The sequence below is a fragment of the Equus asinus genome, chromosome X, assembly GCF_041296235.1.
Source record: "Equus asinus isolate D_3611 breed Donkey chromosome X, EquAss-T2T_v2, whole genome shotgun sequence".
In the NCBI taxonomy this organism is placed as follows: Eukaryota; Metazoa; Chordata; class Mammalia; order Perissodactyla; family Equidae; genus Equus; species Equus asinus.
The window spans coordinates 14,624,329-14,644,756 of record NC_091820.1 but is presented as its reverse complement, the minus strand read 5'-3'; the positions used below and the strand labels follow the sequence as shown (position 1 = coordinate 14,644,756).

General features: G+C 52.2%; 1 protein-coding gene across 6 annotated transcripts in view; it reads left to right on the top strand.

Annotated features, from left to right (window-relative positions):
• Positions 1–12,696, top strand: part of PHKA2 (phosphorylase kinase regulatory subunit alpha 2) — an 84,940-nt gene extending 72,244 nt beyond the window's left edge. For 3 of the 6 annotated variants that reach the window (XM_070502024.1, XM_070502025.1, XM_070502029.1), the window contains 3 exons: positions 1,219–1,272; positions 1,968–2,168; positions 2,953–12,696. In XM_070502024.1, coding sequence (XP_070358125.1) covers positions 1,219–1,272; positions 1,968–2,168; positions 2,953–3,123 — 426 coding nt within the window. In that variant the 3' untranslated portion in view covers positions 3,124–12,696. The remainder of the gene's footprint in view (positions 1–1,218; positions 1,273–1,967; positions 2,169–2,952) is intronic. The other 3 variants (XM_070502023.1, XM_070502022.1, XR_011499624.1) reach the window with 2 other exon arrangements.
• Positions 12,697–20,428: the final 7,732 nt, after the last annotated feature.

Here is a 20,428-nt window from a genome sequence, read left to right as displayed (position 1 = left end):
CGGGGGCAGCCATGCCCCTCTGCCCCTCACCCACGTTCTGTCTCCCTCTTCCATCAGCCCCAGGGCATTCATGTGGCTTCCTGGGTCCCACAGAGTTTGTCTTTCCTCTTGCATGGGGGGACAGTCTGCTTCAGTTACAAACTTCTATGCAAGCCGAGAACCAGGGGCAGGACTGATTTTTTCCTAAAACTATTTTTGTTAGCTCATTTCACAGTAGGAGAGGAGAGAAAAGTAATCCCAAATGAGTGCATACTACAGTCCCCTTCCCAAAGACACAGCACCCTTCGGCTGGGTCAGTTTGTGACAGTGGCCCCTGGCCCATTAGGGAGCCTTTAGCCTCTCTGCTGGGTAGGGATCGGAGTCTTCCTCGCAGAGCTGGGCATGGGGAGGTCAGAGCAGCCCCCATCTTTGTGCAGCTGGACTCCGAGTCCCCACATGGGGGCAGAGCCCTCAGAGCCCACGTGGCCTCTGGTTCTCCGTTCTCTGCCTCTTGTCAGGAGCACAAGCATTTCTGGCCGCTCTGTCCTCAGCCCACCGGGGACAGGGGTGGGGCCGCCACTGCTGGCCAGGGCACTGGGATTTAGAAGGCAGCCAATTAGACCAGAACAAACTGTTCCTAGAAAATCTCCCCACACTTCCTGGGGCATCACATGCTTCCCTCCAGATTTCCACTGGCTCTATACCAGGACACTTTTATTATGAAAAAGCAGCATCTTGTATCGAGCCGACGCTTGGTATTTATATACATGGGTGTGCATGTGTGTGTCTGTGCATGTGCTTGAGTCTTCTGTGATTGGTGCTTATTATAGAAACCTCAAAAATAGATGCCTGCAAAGGCACAGAAGTATCGCTTTGCCAGCAGGAGCCATGAAAATCTCCCTTTATATGGCACCAAAGGGGGCCTCAGCCGCCAGGGCTGGGCTGCCAAGTGCAATGCGGGCTTCCACAGAGGAGGACCTGGCAGCACCCTGGGGCATTATTCCTGCGAGATCTGAAAGATGCCTGCTGGTTCCCTAGAATTGTTCTATTGAAAACACAGCCTGTGGGCAGTGAGAACAAGCTCTCTAAAAATAACTCTTGAGAGTCTGGCGTGTTCCAGCCCTCGCACAGGTTTCCAAGGCAGAGCAACTTGAGTGTGTGTGCATGCATGTATGCACGCTTATTAGTCACATTCTGGAATCTGACTAAAATGTGATATGTGTATTATTCTGCTTCCAGTGCCATGGTCTGTCCATCGATGGTTATGTGCTCCCATCCTCAACGACACGAGAGGTACGATGGGAAAAGCCCGAACGCCGGCCTGCGCGGGTTTCCACTGAGGGCTTCATTTCAGCGACTCTAACCACTCGGGCTGCTTTCAAGCTTCTTACGTAGAAACAGGCCATTTGTAGGGCTGATCTTTTTTGCCGCTTAACCCTCAAATTTTACAGTTTCTTTCCCACATTCATTAGCATCACCTTTTCTCCTTCCCCTCAGAAACAGCATTTCTGACTATCAAGATCTTTAGGTTTGCCCTTTAAACTCCTATGAAAAGAGCAAAGCCGCATGCCACACTTGTGGATCCACGTGCAGCCTCCTCTGGCCCCCTCTCTGCCAAAAGCAGCCATGTTCCTGGTGTCTTTTCCCCATTCTTTTAAAAATTGAGTTTTAGTTTTTATGCCACCCAAGGCATGATGCCATATGCTGCAAAGAATGATGAAGAAGAAAGACAAATAAGAAACGGTCCCTGCACCTTGGAAGTCACAGTCCAGTGGAGTGGGTAAATAAGGCTAGGACGAGGCCGACTCCCAGAGCAGAGCTCCTGGCCTCCTGCTCCGGAGGATTCCTGCTGGCAGAATCTGGAAGTTGGCCAGAAAAGAGGCAGTGTCTGAGCTGACCCCAACCTTGATGGGTACTGTGTTCAGCATTGGTGACGGGGCTGTGTCTGTCCTGGCTCATTCCTGACCCCCTGCTGGTCCCTTTGGCAGATGACCCAGGAGGAGATCAAGTTCGCTGTCCATGTTGAGTCGGTGCTGAACCGCGTGCCCCAGCCCGAGTACCGGCAGCTGCTGGTGGAGGCCATCATGGTGCTCACGCTGCTCTCAGACACGGAGATGAACAACATCGGGGGCATCATCCATGTGGACCAGATCGTGCAGATGGCAAACCAGCTGTTCCTGCAGGACCAGGTGGGTGTGCCCAGGCCCGCCCAGTCACCCCACAGCCAAGGTGGGGACAGAGGCAGGGTAGCCAAGATGGCTGGCATTTGTCTCTGTTGAGGCTGGAGATTCTGTGTCCAATAGGAAAGAATACTCTCAAACAAAGAAAATGTCATCACAAATTGTGAAAAAAATGTGGTTAGAAAATGGCACAGTGACTACTTAATGAATCCACAGACCTTTGGAGATGGGCAGACCCATTTCAGCATAGGTCTTAGTGCAAACACCACCCTTGCTATGAACAGTCATGTGTCACTTAACAGTGGGGACACATTCTGAGAAATACGTCACTCAGCGATCTCGTTGTTGTGCGAACATCATAGAGTGTACTTACACAAACCTAGATGGTATTGCCTACTATACACCTAAGCTACATGGTACTAATCTTATGGGACTACCGTTGTAGATGCAGTCCATCATTGACCAAAACCTTGTTACGTGGCACATGACTGCATACGGCCCTGGGTAAACAAACCACTTACCCTGCACCCAAAGTTGAGCTGGGAGAAGCTGTCCTCTCACTATCGAGTCCATAATGCTGTGCGAACTAGGGCATGTGGGAACACAGTGCAGTGCTGGCAGCAGAGGCTGGATGTCCTCCCCTGTGCTGTCGGCTCTCCTGCCCTCAGGCTCTGAGCTCTTCTCCCCAGGCCATGAGTGGGCCTCTAGCGACCAGCCTCCAGCACACAGAGTCACCCCAGGGCCACAAGGGTGAACTCTGCTCATTCCTTGTCTCTGCCTTTTCATGCTGCAGATGTCAATTGGAGCCATGGACACCCTGGAGAAAGACCAAGCCACGGGCATTTGCCACTTCTTTTACGACAGTGCTCCGAGTGGGGCTTATGGGACAATGACCTACCTGACAAAGGCAGTGGCTTCTCATTTGCAGGAACTGCTGCCCAATTCAGGCTGCCAGATGCAATAGTGCGTCAGCACTCTGAGTCTGTCACTTGCCCCCTAGCCTCACTGGGAACTTCCGTCTGTTACCCAAGATCCCCTGTGCTGTTGCAAAAGCATGTCTCATCAGAATTACTGGCAGGGAGGAGATGGCAGTGACTGACCTGAGACCAGTGCATGTCCAAGCCACAGAAAGAGCCGATGACTCCTGTATTCCCCCAAGGAGCACCGTGGGATCACTGTCTAGGCCGATTTTGCTGGAACATTTGTCACAGCAGCTGGGCTCCTAGAGTCTGAGGAGGAATTGGAAATCGGTCTCGAGTGCAGAGCGAACTGAGAAGCCAGCTTAAATTGGCTCTCGCAGAGTTACTGAAATAGTTGGATGAGCTAGTGACACATCTTAAAGACGGAAAGATCCTTCCAGCAGCAGTAGCTAGATGAGCGGACCTTGACAAGGGCACCATCTTAACAGGATTCAGTCTGTGGACCAAACTGTTTACCAAATAGAACAATACTCTTTCTGTGGAATTCTGGTTTTCTTGTGCTTTGCTTTCTTTCTTGGCCTCTTGTTTCATTGGCATGGCTATCTTCACGTGACATAATTCTCTCAGCAAGATTAAGAAAATTGCTCCCAGTTAACTTTGGCTTATGGTCTTCAAGGATTTTATCCTGGCCACCAATGAATTAAGGGTTTCTCCTGCTATATGAAAAATCCCATTTTCCAGAGTCTAGCCAAAAAAAAAAGGCAGGGAGTAGCCAACTCTTACAGCTGGGCAAACCGTTGTTTTGGGGCTAGAGCAGGCAGGAAGTCCCTCTGGAAGGCCTGTGCCCCACCTCCCATGGGCTGATCACCCTGGTAGGTGACGGTACTTTCCCCCTGTGCTCCAGGGCAGCTGCACAATGACCACGCAGCCCAAGATGCCATGGCAATTAGTGGTGTGCTCTGGCAGAAACAGCACTTCCCTCTTATGATGGAGCCAGGCTGAGGACTCGAGCCTCCTCGTGGAAGCACCTGAACTTAGCACTCTAAGGTGTGTGTGGAGTAGGTAGGTGTGGTTGGAAGCCTTGGACGTCGAGGAGCAAGGACAAATCCTGACAGGGCAGGGCCTCGCCAATCTTTTGCCGATGTCCTGGTGGATGGATTTCCCTCTAGGAGATGTCTTACCTTGGGCGGGCGGCAGGGCAGGGTGAACAACAGGGAAACAGTTTCTGTGAATAGTGGACCTGGAAGGACTGTCACCTGGTGGCCAAATGGTGAGCTCTAGCTGGTTGAGTGATGGGTTAGATTGGCGATGACTCTGCCTCTGAAACAGGAACGTGGCCGTTGGATCTTTGCTTGAAAGTTTATGCGAAGGTGAAGAAAGCTGATGCTCTAGCCGCTTTGAGGGGACATTGCGGTGCTTGCCACCCCTCAGAGTCAAGATGCAGTACTGACAGTTGTTCTGGAAGCAGACGGAAGGAAGGGTGGCCTCACGTTCTGACGCTGCCTGCTAAAGAGCCTCTCTTCAGTCCAAGCCAAATACTTTGTAGTCGCCCCGGGAGAGGCGGTCTAGAACACGGTCTCAGTGCACTCACGGGCTCGGCGGCGTACAGGCACCGCTCACCTGGGACTTCAGTGCCTTTGTTTTGTCTCTTCGAAACCACAAAACTTTCCTCGCTGAAGTAGTCGTTACATAAGTGCAGAGGCCCGAATCACTGGATTTCTGCTCCGGTGGACTTCCGCGGTCCCTCGCTCCTCTTTCCCCCACTTCCTATCCATGTCAGCGTGTAAAACCTTTCTCCTTGGATCTCTAGATCCTCCCTCCCTTCATTCGTCAGCACGTGTTGAATGCTTTCTGTGTGCAGTTAGAGGAACATAAAGATAAATGAGACATGACTCAGTGCCCAAGGACCTCGCACTACTGAGGAAGCCCAATGTGGAAAGGTGGCCGTGCTTTAGTGGGGCAGGGACAGTGTTGAGACACGGATGTGGCGCAGGGCCGGCAAGGTGGGGCCTGCCCAGAACACTGGCATTTGCGGGACAGATCCCAGAGACAGCGTGGGCAGCCTGGCCTGCAGCTCTGGCCCATGCGGCACCATGCCTCACCCCCCGGATCCTGCAGTGCCCTGGAGCCTTCCTGTTGGTGCCCCGTCTTCCCTGGGAAGCCTGTTTGCTCCCATTTGCCTCTGAGGGTCCAGGAGGGTCAACAGTCACCCAGATTCCTAGTAGCATTTTCATAGCCTTTATTTTTGGTGTCTTTAAGACACGCTTGACATAAGCAAGGCTCATGTAATTCACGTAAGAAAGGTACATGCTGTGCAAGTCCCAGCTGCTCCTTGGGAGAAGACTCGGGAAGAGCTACAGCCCTCCAGAATGAGCCAGGAGTTAATTTAGAACATCACCTGCCTGTGGATGACGTGCAAAGCCACAGACACCATGTTTGGGCTCACCGACCAAGATGCAGGCTGGGAGAAGAGCCATAATAAGCAATTCAGATGAGCCTTCGATTCACTCCTGAAGCCTCTTTCAAATGAAATCCTGAAATAGTACCGCATTTCCACAGGCATCAAGCTGTCAGCTTTGAAGAAGGAGAACAGGCTTCTGAGGCTTAATCTGTTTGACGAGCAGCTGAGGCCCACGCCAGGAAGAGCAGCAGGTGTCTCGGCGGGTGGTAGAGGTCCCGTCCTGCCACCGTTCTGGCCTCAGCAGACTGGGCTTCCACGGCAGGAGACCGCCGCCTGGCAGCCCCTACAGCTTCAGGTCTGGGCTGGCTGGTTCTCCACCCCACTGCTCTTTCCTAACTCCCTCCTCATAGCAGAGAGGCCACTTTTGACCTTTGCTAGGGCTGGGGGGTAGCTGTTCTGTCTCAGAGCCAGAAACAAACATTTCTTTTAACATCCTCAGTTGAAAGGCAGCCAGCCACCCTACCTGCTGCTCGCCCTGGCTTTGACCCGGGTAAATCCAGCAGCAAGGAGGAAGGCTCTGTCTCTGAGTCAGACAGACTCCCCAACACCAGCAGCTCTGTGACCTGGGGTGAGTTACTCAGCCTCTCTGTGCCTCTGTAAATTTGCCCATCTGTAAGTGTGCAGGAGGCCCACACCCAGGCACAGCAGTGAGCACCAGGGAGTCAGGAACCCTCCCAACTCCCCCGCCTCTGGCAGTCGGGGGGCCAGGGGCTTCCTGTTCCCCGAAGCCAGGTATGCCCAGTGGCACCCCCGGGCTGGTGGGGGGAGGAGGAGGACGCTCTTCCTATCACACAGGGTCTCCTGGGTGGGCGTCTGTCAGGAGGCCAGTTAGAGCTTCCGCACCTCTGCTGAGGCCAAGGGACTGGAAGGAGAGATTGTCAGGCGTTAGCTGCCTGGATAGGGAGGATGTAAATGCTCCCCATGTAAAAATAGCAAAAGAAAAGAGACCAGACGATCAGGAGGCAAGAGAAACAGTTCGTCAGTTGATTGATGCCATTTATTTCTGGACAAGACGACAGGAGGCCTGGCCTCCCTGGCTGTCAGTTACAGCAGAACCATCGTTCAGTTCCATTGACTGGGGCACGAGTCTGGCAAACAGCTTTTGTCTTCTCTGCTTCCTTGCTGTCAGAGGGAACAAAAGCCCCCCACCCCTCCTTTGATGCCCTTATCTTTCAAGGCGATTCTTCTGCTTTTGAAGTTGCTGCCATCTGTTCTGTGTGTCTCTGTACTTTGCATGGTCCCAGAATGCCTTCTGCTCTCTCAGACTTGGCCACTGATAGCTCTGCCTGTGAGGGGAAGTAAAGCTGCGTTGTCACCATCTTAGACCCCTTTGTCCCCCTCAGAAAGCCATTTAGGAAAAGTCATGTCCTTGAGTTACCAAGAGAGTTCTCTGAGGAATGAGAAGGCCTGACACTGCAGGCGGGACTCTTCGAGTCAGATGCGTCCCGAGCGTTTGCCTGATGGTTTGGGAGAGGGACAAATTCCATCAGCAAACAACCATGTGTGTGTTTTTAAGGAACATATGTGCAATTTTGGCAAAAATGCCTTCTGAGAAGGACTGGAACCATCGAAACCAATGAACTCTGAAGTCATGTGTTCATCCCTCTGCTTTATTGCAGTATGTCACCTATTCTGAAAGATGAATTGCTCAGAAAGCATTTATCGTGGGCCTACTCTGGGCCAGGCATTGCTTGGCATACAGAAATATGGACTAGTCTGGTGGGGATGAAAAAAATGTGTCTCCTGTTTGTGAAAACCTCTAAGGAAGAAGATTCTCCAGCCCCCTGTGAAGTGTTCCCAGCTCTGGTCTACCAGGACAGCCATGCCTCAAACCTAAATCTGAGCAGCTTCGGCCGTCTCGGTGGGGTTGCTGCCAGATGCCTTCACCGGCAGCTGATGCAGCTGAGGTGCCAGGCTTTCCAAAGGGCACGGTTTTGCGTTGTCCATGTGGGACCAAGCTGCATTGGCATTGGGCACTGGGCAGTGGTTGTGCCTGCCTTGTCCCCTTTTTTGAAAGACCTTTCCAGATACAAACTCAGGATAGACTTGCCAAGGAGAAATCCCAAGTCATGGCTCTCATCTCTCGTAGTCTCAGTATCACTGTTGGCCAACTGTCCGAGTTCTTATTTTCAAATAACAGAAAGCACCTCTGACTGGGGAGGATTTCGGATAAGTCACATGATCACCAGGCTTGGCAGCTCACCCACCAGGGACAAGGCCCCACGTCACTCTTCATGGGCTCAACACCCTGGGGCTGGCACCACCGATGCCCCCACCGCCAGCCACTAAGACCATCGCCTCTGCTCTTTTGGAAACGAAATATAGAGGCTGCCACCTGTCACAGAGCGGGTCTCATGCGGCCGCTAGCTGTGCATTCCGTCTCGGGCAGGTGCGTTGCGTCGGCTGGGGCGGTTGTTGGTTGTGAGGGCAGCTGGAAGAGCCGCTGTCTGAGCGTTCCTCCTTCTAAAGTGGAGGTGGCGTTGGCTTCCTAACGTGGGTGATCCCCAGACCTGGGGAGGGGGTTCAGATGCTGAGTAGCCAAAACTAAGTGTCCACTATAGCTAGGACTCTCGGCTTTTATTCTTTTGTCTGGAAAAGAAGGACCTGTCTCCCACCCCCACCCCGCGCTGAGAGCTGACCTGAGAGGCGGGGTCGCCCTCTGGGGAGGGTTGTACAACAGAGTGAAGAGGAGCATGCGAGTCATCTCCCTGCCCCTCTGGGCTCCAGCTGGGATAATGCAGCTTCTCTCTTCAGGTCAAAATGTTACTAAGTCATAGCGGCTGGACAGCTGCTGCTGCCCGGGCCGCCAAGCAGACCGCATCCTGCCGCCCAGCTTCCAAGGAGCTGTCACGAAACCTCCCGGCGGAGCCCTGCACGAATTGCCAACGTGCCTCGCATCTTTTCGTGACCACTAGCCCAGCCCAGCCCCATTAGCCTTTTTCTGGACCCTGAGTGACAGCCCATCTGGGACAAGACGCAAGTGATAGTCACATCTTTCCTTCTAAGTCTTTAGCCAGCTGGGGGATTTAAAAATAAAGAACGGAACTGATCCGAAGTGTCAGCCTCTCCTGACAGTGTGAGTAATTTCCCCCGCTGTCACAGGGCCTCGCTCCCTGAGTTCTTGCAAGCATCCGAGTCACTCTCCTGGGCTCAAGGGAGCACAGCCATCGAGGTGAGTCGGCCTTTCCTGCCTGTCCCCTCCCCTCCCTCTCCCTCTGTGGCAGCCGGCAAGAGCTCCCCGCTGCACTTCTTTCTCCCTCATCAAGCACAAGAGATCCAGAGCTAAAGCGGCCCGCCAGCTCCAAGGAGGCTGGAAGAGGGCACTGCGCACACCGCCGGGTGAGGCGGCATCTCGTGATCGGAGATGGAGCAGGCGGGCTCAGCAGGGCCTTGGATGCAGAAGCATCGGAGCTTGTGCTGTCCTCGCTGCCTGAATCTCCAGAAATCTCTGGGCTTTTCATCCCCCAAAGCAGTGAGCTAACTTATGCTGGGGTGATGGCACACACACACGTGCACACACACAGAGCTGTGTGTTTCTGTCCCCAGACTCCTGATGGAGACTGGAGATAGCTTTTGTGCTGTCAGCACACATTCCTGTGGCAGGCACTGTGCTTAGCAGGCTGGAGGCCAGACAGCTCCGTGCCTAGTAGGGGAAGGGACAATAAGCAAGTTGACAGGGAGAGAGGACTCCGATCAGAGCCCTGGGAGAGGAGGGTGCACTGAGCGTGGGGCCAGTGGGGGCTTCACTGAGGAAATGATGCTGGAACCGGGTGGGGGTGGAGAGGTCTTAGCAGAGCCTCTCCTCACTCAATCTCAGGTACCACTGCTCCATCAGGACGGCCCTGTTTCCTCGTGATGCAAGGGCAAAGGAGGAGGGCCAGGCTGCGCCGCGCGGGAAGGATTTGCACGGGAGCACGTTGACTCCTCCAGACCCTGCCCTGGGTCTGATGGGCCCTGCACCCCAAGCAGGTCAAGGATGAGTCAACTACTCACCTGCAAAACATTCTGGGCCACAAGCCAAGAGTTCCTCGAGAATATAATCCATCAGTATCGGACTACATCCTATAGATGTCAAAGCACCGTGCTTGGGGTGGGGGCGGACAGCTGGTCAAGGCCATGGACAAGAATAAAGCAGACAAAGAGGGCAGGGAGGCCCGGGGGTGGCGGGGACTCTCATATGGGATGATTGGAGAAGACCTCTGACAAGGCAGGATTTGATCAGAGACCTGGAGTAAGTAAGGGCCTGAGCCATGCAAGGGAAAAGCATGCCAGGCAGAGGGAACAGCCAGTGCAAAGGCCCCAAGGCAGGAGTGCACCTAATGTGTTTGCAGAACAGGAAGGAGGCCAGAGGGCCAGGAGTGTAACCATCAAGGGGAGGAGTGTAGACTTTGGCTTTTGTCCCAATCACTGGGGGGGTATGGGACAGAAGAATGACCATTATTGCCAACCCTTACAGAGAGAGATGCTTGAAGGGGAAACAGGGCCATGGGGCAGCAGCCAAGACAGAGGGGAGGAGGGCTCCATTGTAGAGTGGGCTTGGAGGGACTGCATCTGTCTGAAGGCAAGAGGGGAAGGGAGCATTCGCTGAGGCAGTTTAACTTCCTCCACCCCTTTTGTGAAGCCCACGAGCTTCCGGAGCAGCCCCTGCTTTGCTGCTGTTTAGGGTAGCTGGAAAATGGAAGCTATCGAATGACTGAATGACAGAGGCAAACTAGTCTTGCTCCCTTCCTCAGCCCCCATCTCAGGCCTAACCCGTATGCCTCTTAGACTGCTTCCTTGCAGACGTGGACACGCGTGTACACAGGCAGAGGCAGACACTTCCAGCCATGGGGCTGCGATTCCTGTGCCACGTGAGGTGCCTCAAAGGAGCCTGTGGCTGCGAACGATCCCCAGGGCTCACCCTCAGGCTCGGCTTCGCCTGTCCTCACCTGCCCTTGCAGGAGTTTCTCCCCCACCCCAACCCAGTGGACGTCAGACCTCTTCTCTGCCATCCATGAGCGCCCACCTGCCTTTCAAGTCAGGGCCTTAGAAAGCACGAGAAAGACTGTGGGGCTGAGGCCTTCTAGGTTCACAAGGCGTCACGGTCTGCAAGTCGTTCAAAGGCTGCTTCCTCTGCACTTTAAATAGATGTGCTGTGCTGGGTTTTCAATTTGACGCATTTCTTTTTTTTTTTGAACTTAAAAAAGGCACAATGGAAAGCAGGCAAGCAGTGCAGTGAGTCACCCCGGGAGGAGGGGGGCGCTGCCTGCCGGGAGCTGTGGTCAGGGGAACGTTGCAGGCGGGTGGAGAGAGTGAAATATGGGTGGAGAGTTGCGGCCAACAGGATTGGCTGTGTGGAGTCCCTGGAATTAGTGACTTTGTCTTCTGTGGGACTGACATCTGGGCAAACCTCAGGTGTGTTGGAAAGGTCAAGGGCGGCGACAGAGGTCTGAACTGTCCCTCCGGTCAAGTAACAGAGCCCTGGGAGCCGTAAAGGACACGCCTTTATCGTCCTACATTTGCTTGTTAGATGCCCAGTATTAGCACCAGGCTCTTACAGGTGGGGAAACCGAGGCTCAAGAGGCTTGTGAATTTCACAGCTTCTCCTGCGTTAGATCAGGACGAAAGCCAATGTTTTGAGATCCTCCGTTTATCTAGATCTGGGCAAAGAACACTGCATTTTCCTTACAAATCTACCTCAGAAGAGAGGCTCATTTTCCTTACAAATCTACCTCAGAAGAGAGGCTCATTTTCCTAGTTTGTACAGGTTTGGCTGTAGATACAGAGAGAAATCATGCAGGGGACGGGAATTCTCAGTTGAGCTACAGAGATTCAAAAGCCCAGCGTTTGCAAATGGGCAGCCGGGGCAGCACATGCGCTCACCCAACTTAAGGACCAGACACACCCGACAGAGGCAGTCGCTGGGCCTCAGGGCTAGTCTGACAGTGCTCCTCAGCCCACGCAGGCCCCAAAGTGGCACCCCTCTCTTCGACCACCTCCTGGGCCCCCTGGCCCTTTCCCCACCAGGTGCTCTGGGGTCAGCCGGGCAAGAAGTCAGATCATGCTGCTGCTTAGAGATGGGCACACTTGGATTATACATCGTTCTCTTGGTGCCTCAGTTTCCTCCTCTGTGAAATGGGATGGCGATTATATAAACCATTTTCACTGGGCAGTTCCAGAGATTAATCATTATATATATAATGACATCATGATAACGTATATAAGCCACTGGCACGTGACAGCAGCTCAGTAGACAGTGGCTACAGTCACCCCCCCGTCCTGGTGGCCCCCATCTAGATCTGCAGACCCCTCATCCCCAAGGGAGGCAGCCCAGGCACTTATGAATCTGGGTTTTGCATTCAGACAGGCTACTTGTTAGCTGCGTGGCCATGGATGGCCAGTCACTCTGAGCCGCATTTCCTCATTTATCAAATAAGGATGACAATAATCTTAATGCAAAGTTTACAGGACCATTAAAACATTTTTAATTCCCATTATCTAATTTTTAAAGAGAAGTCTCTCAGGACTGCACCCTAGCAAAGCTTGGCTTAGCCCACTTCAGGCGTTAGCTCCCAACACTAGAGAGGTTGAGGTTACTGCCCTCTGCTCCGCCCTGAGCACGGCTCTCTGCTGTGGACCAAGGAGGAAGCAGGACAGACAGAGGCAGGGATGGCACTTTTGGGAGGCAGAGCAAAGGGCTTCAAAGCCCCATCTTCATCTTCAACTTCTGAATTCCTTCTTCCTCTTGGAACTTGTTGCCAAGGGCCTCATGTGACAAGGGAGGTCTGGGGCATCCCACTTACTTGGGAGAAGTCTTGCTGCCCTTGGAGAAGGGAGCACCTGGCATGGGTGCAGGCCGGGGCAGCAGCTGAGAGCCAGGGCCCCTGAAATCCTCAGGCTGCATAGGGGATCCAGGCCAACCTGCCGGTGGGGCCACCCCGCAGAGCTTGGGGCTGGAGAGCTGCAGGACACAGAGTTGCTTTGCCTGAGACCACGAGAACTGCCCCGCATCTGGAATGGTTCAGAGCTGGTGACCTGCCTGGTCCACCTCTTCATAAATTAGGCTTAACGATAGCAACTCCATCTCATGTGGCTGTTGCGAGGATTAAACGTACTAATATTCTTCAAGTGCTTGGATGTCACCTGGTACCATAATAAGTGCTAAATAAATGTTTGATTAAAAAAAATTTGATTGCGACGCAAGTCACTGAATCGTTAGAGGGAAGAAGCCTTGAAGGTCATGGGTCATTCCCAGCCCTTTCAGAGGTGTTTCCATATCATTAGTCACACTTCGGTCTCAGCGAAAGCTCTAACCTGTGGAATTCTCAGCCTCTGAGCTCGACAGTGTGATGCGGCGAGAACAGGTGAAAGGAGACTGGAGAGCACAAGGCCCTCAGCCCGCCCGTTGTGTTTTCTGCCTTAGTGCTGGCTGGCACTGCCTGGGGGGCTCTGAAGACCTGTGTGCTCCTGGAACTCTGGGAGGCAGGATTGTACACAAGATCTTCAGTCATCTCTCAGGATACTTTCAGCTGTACTTCATAGATTACCCAGCTATCAGTGGCTCAAACAATAAAGACATTTATCGTCTCATTCAACAAGTCTGGAGCTGGGAGGTTGCAGGGTTGGTTCAGCGGCTCGACAACGTCAGGAAGGATCCATGCCCTTCCCATTTTCCTTCTCCATCATCTTCAGAGCGTGGTGTTTTCTCCTGCGTGGTTGCAAGATGGCTGCCACACCTCCAAGCATCACATGCTTAAAAGACAACATCCAGACCAGGAAGGGGGAGGCAGGGCCTTCTTATTGCACTTCTCTCTCTCTTGCTTCTCTCTCCCTCTCTCCCCCTCCCCCTACCCAATCCAGGCAGGGAAGTCTTTCCCAGAAGCCCCCTAGCAAACTTTCCCTAATTCTAATTGGCCAGAACTGAGTCAAATGCCTGTTTTAGACTGATCCCTGGAGAAGACAGTGAGGATTAGCCGGATGGCTTTACAACTATTGTAGTTCTCGACCTAGAACTAGTGTGGGCCTGGGGGACGGAGCCACCTTCTGAGACATCACCTATCAAATTCCGACACAAAGTTGGGATCCTGTTAATGAGGAAGAATGGGGATGGCTGCTGGCTGGGCAACCTAGAGCCTATCCTGAGCGCTTAACCCGTAGATCATGTCTTGGCCCCTTTCATGCTTCCTGACATTTCTGTGCCTTGCCTAGGGCCCTTGGTAGCTTTCAGAAAGGTGTTGCTCACTGAATACTTTGGACTCTTCTACTTGCTGCCATCAGCTCTAACCACCTCCCCCAACCTTCCTACCTCCCTGCCCGGTGGGATAGAGCATAGGAACAGACGAAGTGAGACAAGCCACCATAGAGGAGAAGATGTTAGAAACAAGCTAGAGAGAACGCTGATTAAATGGTCCAGACTTGGCAGTGAAAAGACAAATGTCGACAGATTGGATTAACAGAGAGAGGTGTGCTATCTATACGCACATGAACAGGAAAGGTTGAAAGTAAAAGGCTGGAAAAGGACACGTCAGGCAAATACTGACCAAAGAGAGCTGGTGTCGCTGTGCTCATGTCAGGTACGATAGACTTCAGGACAAAAAGCAGTATTAAGGATGACAAAGATGACTACATGATGATGAAAGATTAAATTCACCAAGAAGAGATTTCCGTGTATATACCCAATAACTTCAAAATATATAGAAGAACCATTGATAGAACTACAAGGAGAAATCAGTGAATTCATCTTCATGGTGGAGATTTCAACACACGTCTTGACTACCAATGAGTCAAGCCAACCACAAGGGGAGGACATAGAAGGTCCGACGAGGATGCAGAAAGTCCGAATGATGCAATTAACACCCTTGATCTAATGGACACAGAGACAGGTGTACACAGCAATTTGAACACACACATTTGGGTTTTCCAAGCACACGGAGCATTAACATTTTGATTATATAAGCCAGAAAGAACTAGTTAAAAAAAATAAATATCATGCAAACCACAATCTCTGCCCTTTAAAAAGGTAAATAATCCCAATACACTTGGAAATGTTTTAAAAATTGTGAAATAACTCATTCACTTTTCAAGAGGAAACCATATGAAATCTTTAAAATATCCAGAAGTGAATGAAAATGAAAGTTTTACATATCAAAGCTTGTGAGATACAGAAAAAACAGTGTTTGAGGGAAATTTATAACCTTAAATACTTATATTAGAAAAGATGAGAGCCTCAAGATTAATAAGCTGGGGTTCCATTTTAAGAAATTAGAGAAAGAACAACAAAATGATGAAAATAAGCGCAGATTATTAAAGTAGGAAACAAAGATACAAGAGAGATTGACAAAGCCAAAGGTTACCTTTTTAGGGAAAGTAACAAAATAGGTTAGTTTCTGTCAAGGTTGCTCAAGAAAAAAGAAACAAAAAAATCTTATGGATGAAAAGGGGGACATGACCACATGTTTAACTAGACATTAAAAAATGATGAAAGAAGACTAGCTAATTCAACAACATGGCAGCAATGTTGAAACTAGGACAAGAAGTGTTGGCAGTGCTTGGAGCACACTAGCCACGAAGGCAAAACCTGAAAGGCCTTCACCTGTCTGTGGGCAGGAACACACTCACCCAGTGGGATTTTCTGAGGGATTCAGAATGAATGAGCCACTGAGACGCCACACGTGGCTGAATCTTAGCAGTATAGCAGGATGTCTGAGAAGATTACAAACAGCATGACACCCGCTTTATAAAATGAAAATATAGAGATACACTTTCTAGGAACACATACGGATGCAAAAAAACTATTGAAAAGCCAGGGCAAAAACAAAGCAGGCAGGCTTCAGGACGGAGACCGGACACTCTGTGCACTGGGGAGACGAGATGGGATGGAGTGGGGACCGTGTGACCAGGTATAAGTTATTGTCAGGGTTCCAGCTTTTGTTCGGGGTAGTGGGTTTGCATGTGCTTATTGTTAAAAATAGCTAATCAGGGGCTGGCCCTGTGGCTGAGTGGTTAAGTTCGCGCGCTCCGCTGCAGGCGGCCCAGTGTTTCGTTGGTTCGAATCCTGGGCGCGGACATGGCACAGCTCCTCAAACCACGCTGAGGCAGCGTCCCACATGCCACAACTAGAAGGACCCACAATGAAGAATATACAACTATGTACCGGGGGGCTTTGGGGAGAAAAAGGAAAAAAATACAATCTTTAAAAAAAAATAAAAAGCTAATCAAATAAGTAGAAGTAGGTCATGCCGGACCAATGATGACAGAAGGTTGACCGCAGAAAAGAAAGAGGCTGAAAAGGTATGGAGTTTGCAATCATCATTATCACTTTTTCCCACAACCTAGGAGACATACGGAGCTGACGCGGTGGAGCACGGGTCTCTGGCTGAGCCACGCTCTGGGTCTGCCCCCTTGCTTCCCCCGCCTCAACCCGGGCACTTGACACCTCTCCTGCCGTGTGGAGGCGAGGTGGAAGGTGAGCTGTGGTCTGGTCCGGTGGAACCTAGAGGCTGCTGAGATCAGCCGTTGGTCCTCACCGGAACCAGCAGCAGCTCAGGATTGTGTCTTGACCCTCCCTGATGCAAAAACTGCCAGAGAGCAGGACTTCTGAGATGGCAGGATTAGCCTGAAGGTAAAAGGACCAGGGAACAGGCCACAGAGAGCTGCTGAAATATCATTCAGGTGTCTCTCAAAGTCAAGGGCCACTCTAATAGCTGTCTGCCACCAGCGAGGCCAGGCAAAGGTTAGGAGGAGTTTGCTTGGAGGCCTACCGCCCGCCCCTCTGAGGGAGGCACAGGCACCGAGGGGACAGTTGGTGGGGACCACACAGCCCAATCCACTTCCTGAAGGGATGTGGAGGCTGGAGCAGGAGCCCAGGGAGAATCCAGACATCAGCCTGGGTGGAAACAGAAGAGGGTACAGGCCCAGCCTGGTGAGGCCTGGACAAGAGGGGCGGAGATCATCAGAAAGATGCAGGGTGTCATGGGCGGGCAGTAGACCTCAGCGGTTCAGAGCTTGGATTCTGGGGCCAGAGTCTGGGCTTGATTCCCTGCTCCTCCCGCGATGAGCTGGGTGACCATGGGCAGGTTACTTCACCACTCAGGCCCCAGGTTCCTCAGTCACTGCATCTGACACATAGTGAGCACCTTCTACACGCCAGGCACCAGTCTAGACACAGGGGATGCATCAGTGAACAGAACGGTTCCTCCTCTCTGGGGGCCTCACTTCCAGCAGAAACTTACCACAAACAATACCCATAATAAATAAGTGCGTTATAAAGTACGTTAGACAGCCAGGCTTGCTCTGGACCAGAGGTAAAAGGAAGATCAAGGCATAGGAATCAGGTTGCAGTATTAAACAGGGGGCTGAGGCTAGGTGTCATCAAGAAGAAAAGATTTGAGCCAAGACCTCAAACGGCTGCGGGAGAGAGCCCAGCGGCGCTGGGGGAGAGCATCGCAAGGCAAGAACACGTGCCTGGCAAGTTGACTGACCCATGGATGGTCTGTTGTGACAGAGCAGAGGGAGGGAGAGAGAGGAGGGGGCCATGAGGCCCGAGAGGCCACAGGGGCAGATCACACAGGGCCTCCTAGGCCACTGGAAAGACTTGGACTCGACTCAAACTAGAAACCACTGCAGAGTTCTGAGCAGAGCTGTGACCTAATGTAACCTATGGTTTAGGACAGACTGGGAGTGGGCGATAGAAGCAGGAAGACCTGGTAGGAGGCGAGTGAGTGCACTCATCCAGGGGAGAGATGGCGTGCCTCGGCCCAGGCTGGTGGCAGAGGACGTGGTGAGAAGGGTCAGATTCTGGAGACATATCGAAGATAGAGCCGACATAATTTGCTGACAGATTGGACAGTGATTTGCAGTGACAGAGAGAAGAGGTGGGGATGGCCGCAAGGATTTTAGCTTAAGCAGCTGGAAGGATGGAGTTGCCATCAACTGAGATGGAGCAGGTTTGAGGGAGGGGAGCAGGGGTCTGATTTGGGGCAGGTTAAATTTGACATGACTCTTAGACATCCAGGTCGTAGCGGTACCTAGCTCAGGGGAACACTATGAAGATTAAACGAGGCCACCTGTGTAAGGAGCTTAGCCCCAATGCCGGATATGTGGCAAGTCCAAAGTCATCATCATCAACCATCCTTGTCGTCATCTGCATCATCAGCATCCTGGGAATGGGATTGTCCAAGGGCTCAGGGGAAGTAATTTTGATTTGTGCTGGTCCCTTGGCACTAAGCATTATCTCCACCCCTAAAGGAGGATGTGGCCCCAGCTGCTGACTGGAACTGGGACCCGTGCCAAGGTCAACCAGTGTCCCAACTTTGTGTGGCCCCATCTCTAGTGAGGAGATGAGCTGTGCACCCAAAGCCTAATGCAAATCCTGGTGCATTTCCCACCAAAGTCACTGCCCTGTCACTCAGTGATAAACCCTTCCACAGTCAACATTTGGAGATGTCACTGACAGTTTGGAATCGGGAGCCAGGGGTCTGCTCATCCGGACTCATCCAGTCTGCAGACAGCTGGCCAATGGAGGGCACCTGCCCTGCATTTCGGAATGGAAAGGGGAAGGTGCTTTTTCGTGAAGCAGCCACAGCACAAGGTTAATGGAGCACAAAGTTGCTGGTGAGTCCGTACTGTGCGAGCCAATGGAATGAAAAAGCTAAATGTAATTGCAGGGATGGCCAGGCCAACAATTCCAAACCCCAGGAGATTCGCAGATCAGTAGATAAAGGGCAGGCCCTGGGTCAGAAGGCCAGAGGCCATCGAGGTCCAGAGGCCTGCCAAGGTAGGACGCTCTTCCAGGACAGGAGTGCCCCTTAGCATGCCCAGAGGCACTGTCCCTCTAGCTGATGTCTCACTGATGACCCATGGGCTGTTTCCTCCCACATGGACCCTGGAAAAGCAAAGAACCACATGTGCCAACTCCCTGGGAGGCACCAAGAGAGGATCAGCCACAGAGCCATTTGTCATGAGGACCCCAGCCTCCACTCCCACCTCCTGAGGGGGCTGGCCTCTGTGCTCGCCACCATTTGTGCCACTCACAGGGTCCTCTCTCTATCAGAAAGTGGTGGCATCTGTGTTCAAGGGTCACCAACCCCAAAACTGGCTTCCCACAAATCTCTCAGCAGCCATTTAAGCTCTGTGATTTTCACTCACGCTTCAGAAGTCAGAGAACAACTTCTTCTCTTTCGTTATTAAAATTTAAGCAACTGTTCTGCAAGCAGTAGAGTCACATTTCAGAGATCAAAATTAAAACTTCGTTTTCAACTGGTCTTCTCTTTAGGTGCCTGACAATGTTCTCAGCTTTTGAAATTCATGTGGAAAGAATGACTTTTATGGCAAAAAAAGAGCTGTTATTGAACTCTCGTTTATTCTTCACCACACCCCTCTGAGGGAGGCATTTTCCCCCTTCTGTGGGAAGGAAAACTGAGGCTTGGAGAGGGTCAGAAGTGGGTCCAGATTCCAGAGCCCGCAGAGAAGTAGCAGAGCCCAGGTTTAAGGTCGTGTCTTGTTCCTTAATGCTGGAAATCTAAGGATTCGTCCTTCCCACGGCTTCTTTTTAAAGGAACGTGGTGCAGCGAGCGCGCAAGATGGAACAGGGAACGAGGCCACACGGCATTCAGTTGAGCCCCACTATGATGCCGGTTTTCCGAATTTAACTGGGCCCTGATAATTTCCCCAACCACTGCCCTGCTGAGGCCGGCCTCCCGGCATCGTGCCGCCTCAGCCTGGCTCCAGGAGAGGAGGCAGCTGGGTCTCGGCCACCCACCCCTCTCTCTGCTGAGCGGACTTCAGGCCTGAGGCCCATCCCCCGACTTCCCAACTTCCCTTCCCTGCTGCCCAGCACTGTACCCCAGCCCCAAGGACCACATGGCCCTGACATGCCCGTTCTCAGGGCACAGCCATCCCTGGGCTTGGCACTGAAGGCTCGCAGGCTTACAAGAACACTCACTGTGCGTAACAGCACTACTAGGGTCTTAAGTCCAGGATTTTTGTTCAAGTGATGTATGGAGGGCTTGCTCTTGGGAGAGACCGCCAGGAAGTGAGAGGAGCTGAGTGATGGAGCAAGGGAGGGGCTGGGGACTGGTTTTAGCCTAACCCCTCCGGGAGCTCTGGAGTGTCAATTTTGAGACACAGCAGCCCTGCCTTGAGAGAAGGGGGCTGGAGCTGCGTGCCCCTCCTCCGTCAGTCAGCCACTGGCTCCCGGGGCAAGGGGGGGGGGGGTGGTTACGACCTTCTCGACAGATGCCTCCCATCAGCCTAGGGCAATTCACCGGAAAAGGGTGCAGGTGTGAGTGGTTAGTACCCAGCAGTCCCAGAAGCTGGGGATGGGTGCACAGTGATGAAGGGGATGGGGGCAGCCACCAAGTGCGTCCCTGCAGCTAGCTACATCCCCTGCGCAGGCGCCCCCGCATGCTCTTTCAGCTCTGCCATAGTCCCGGGATGCCCTGCGGTTGCCCTCATTCTGCGGGACTAGAAACAGAGGCTCCAAGTGCTCAAGTCATTTGTCCAGAGTTTCACAGCCCCTTGGTAGCAGAGGGGACATCTGAAGGCAGGTTGTGTGGCTTCAAAGCCTATGCAGGGTTGCCAGAGTTAGCAAATAAAAATACAGGATGCCCAGTTCAATTGGAATTTCAGGTAAACAACGAAGAAATTTTTAATACAAGTGTGTCCTGGCTAATATTTGGGACATGCTTATACTAAAAAATTATTCCTTGTCCAGAATTCAGATTTAACTGGACGCCCCGTATTTTCTCTGACGACCCTGAAGCCTGCGCTCTCAGGCTGCCTCTGCCACCATTCGTTACTGAACAAACAGGCCAGTTGGTGGGAATTGTGCCTAATGTCAGATACTGGGGGCAAAGGCATCCTTTTCTATTGCAATGCGCACTAATGCTTTCATGCTTTGTGGAGGGGTG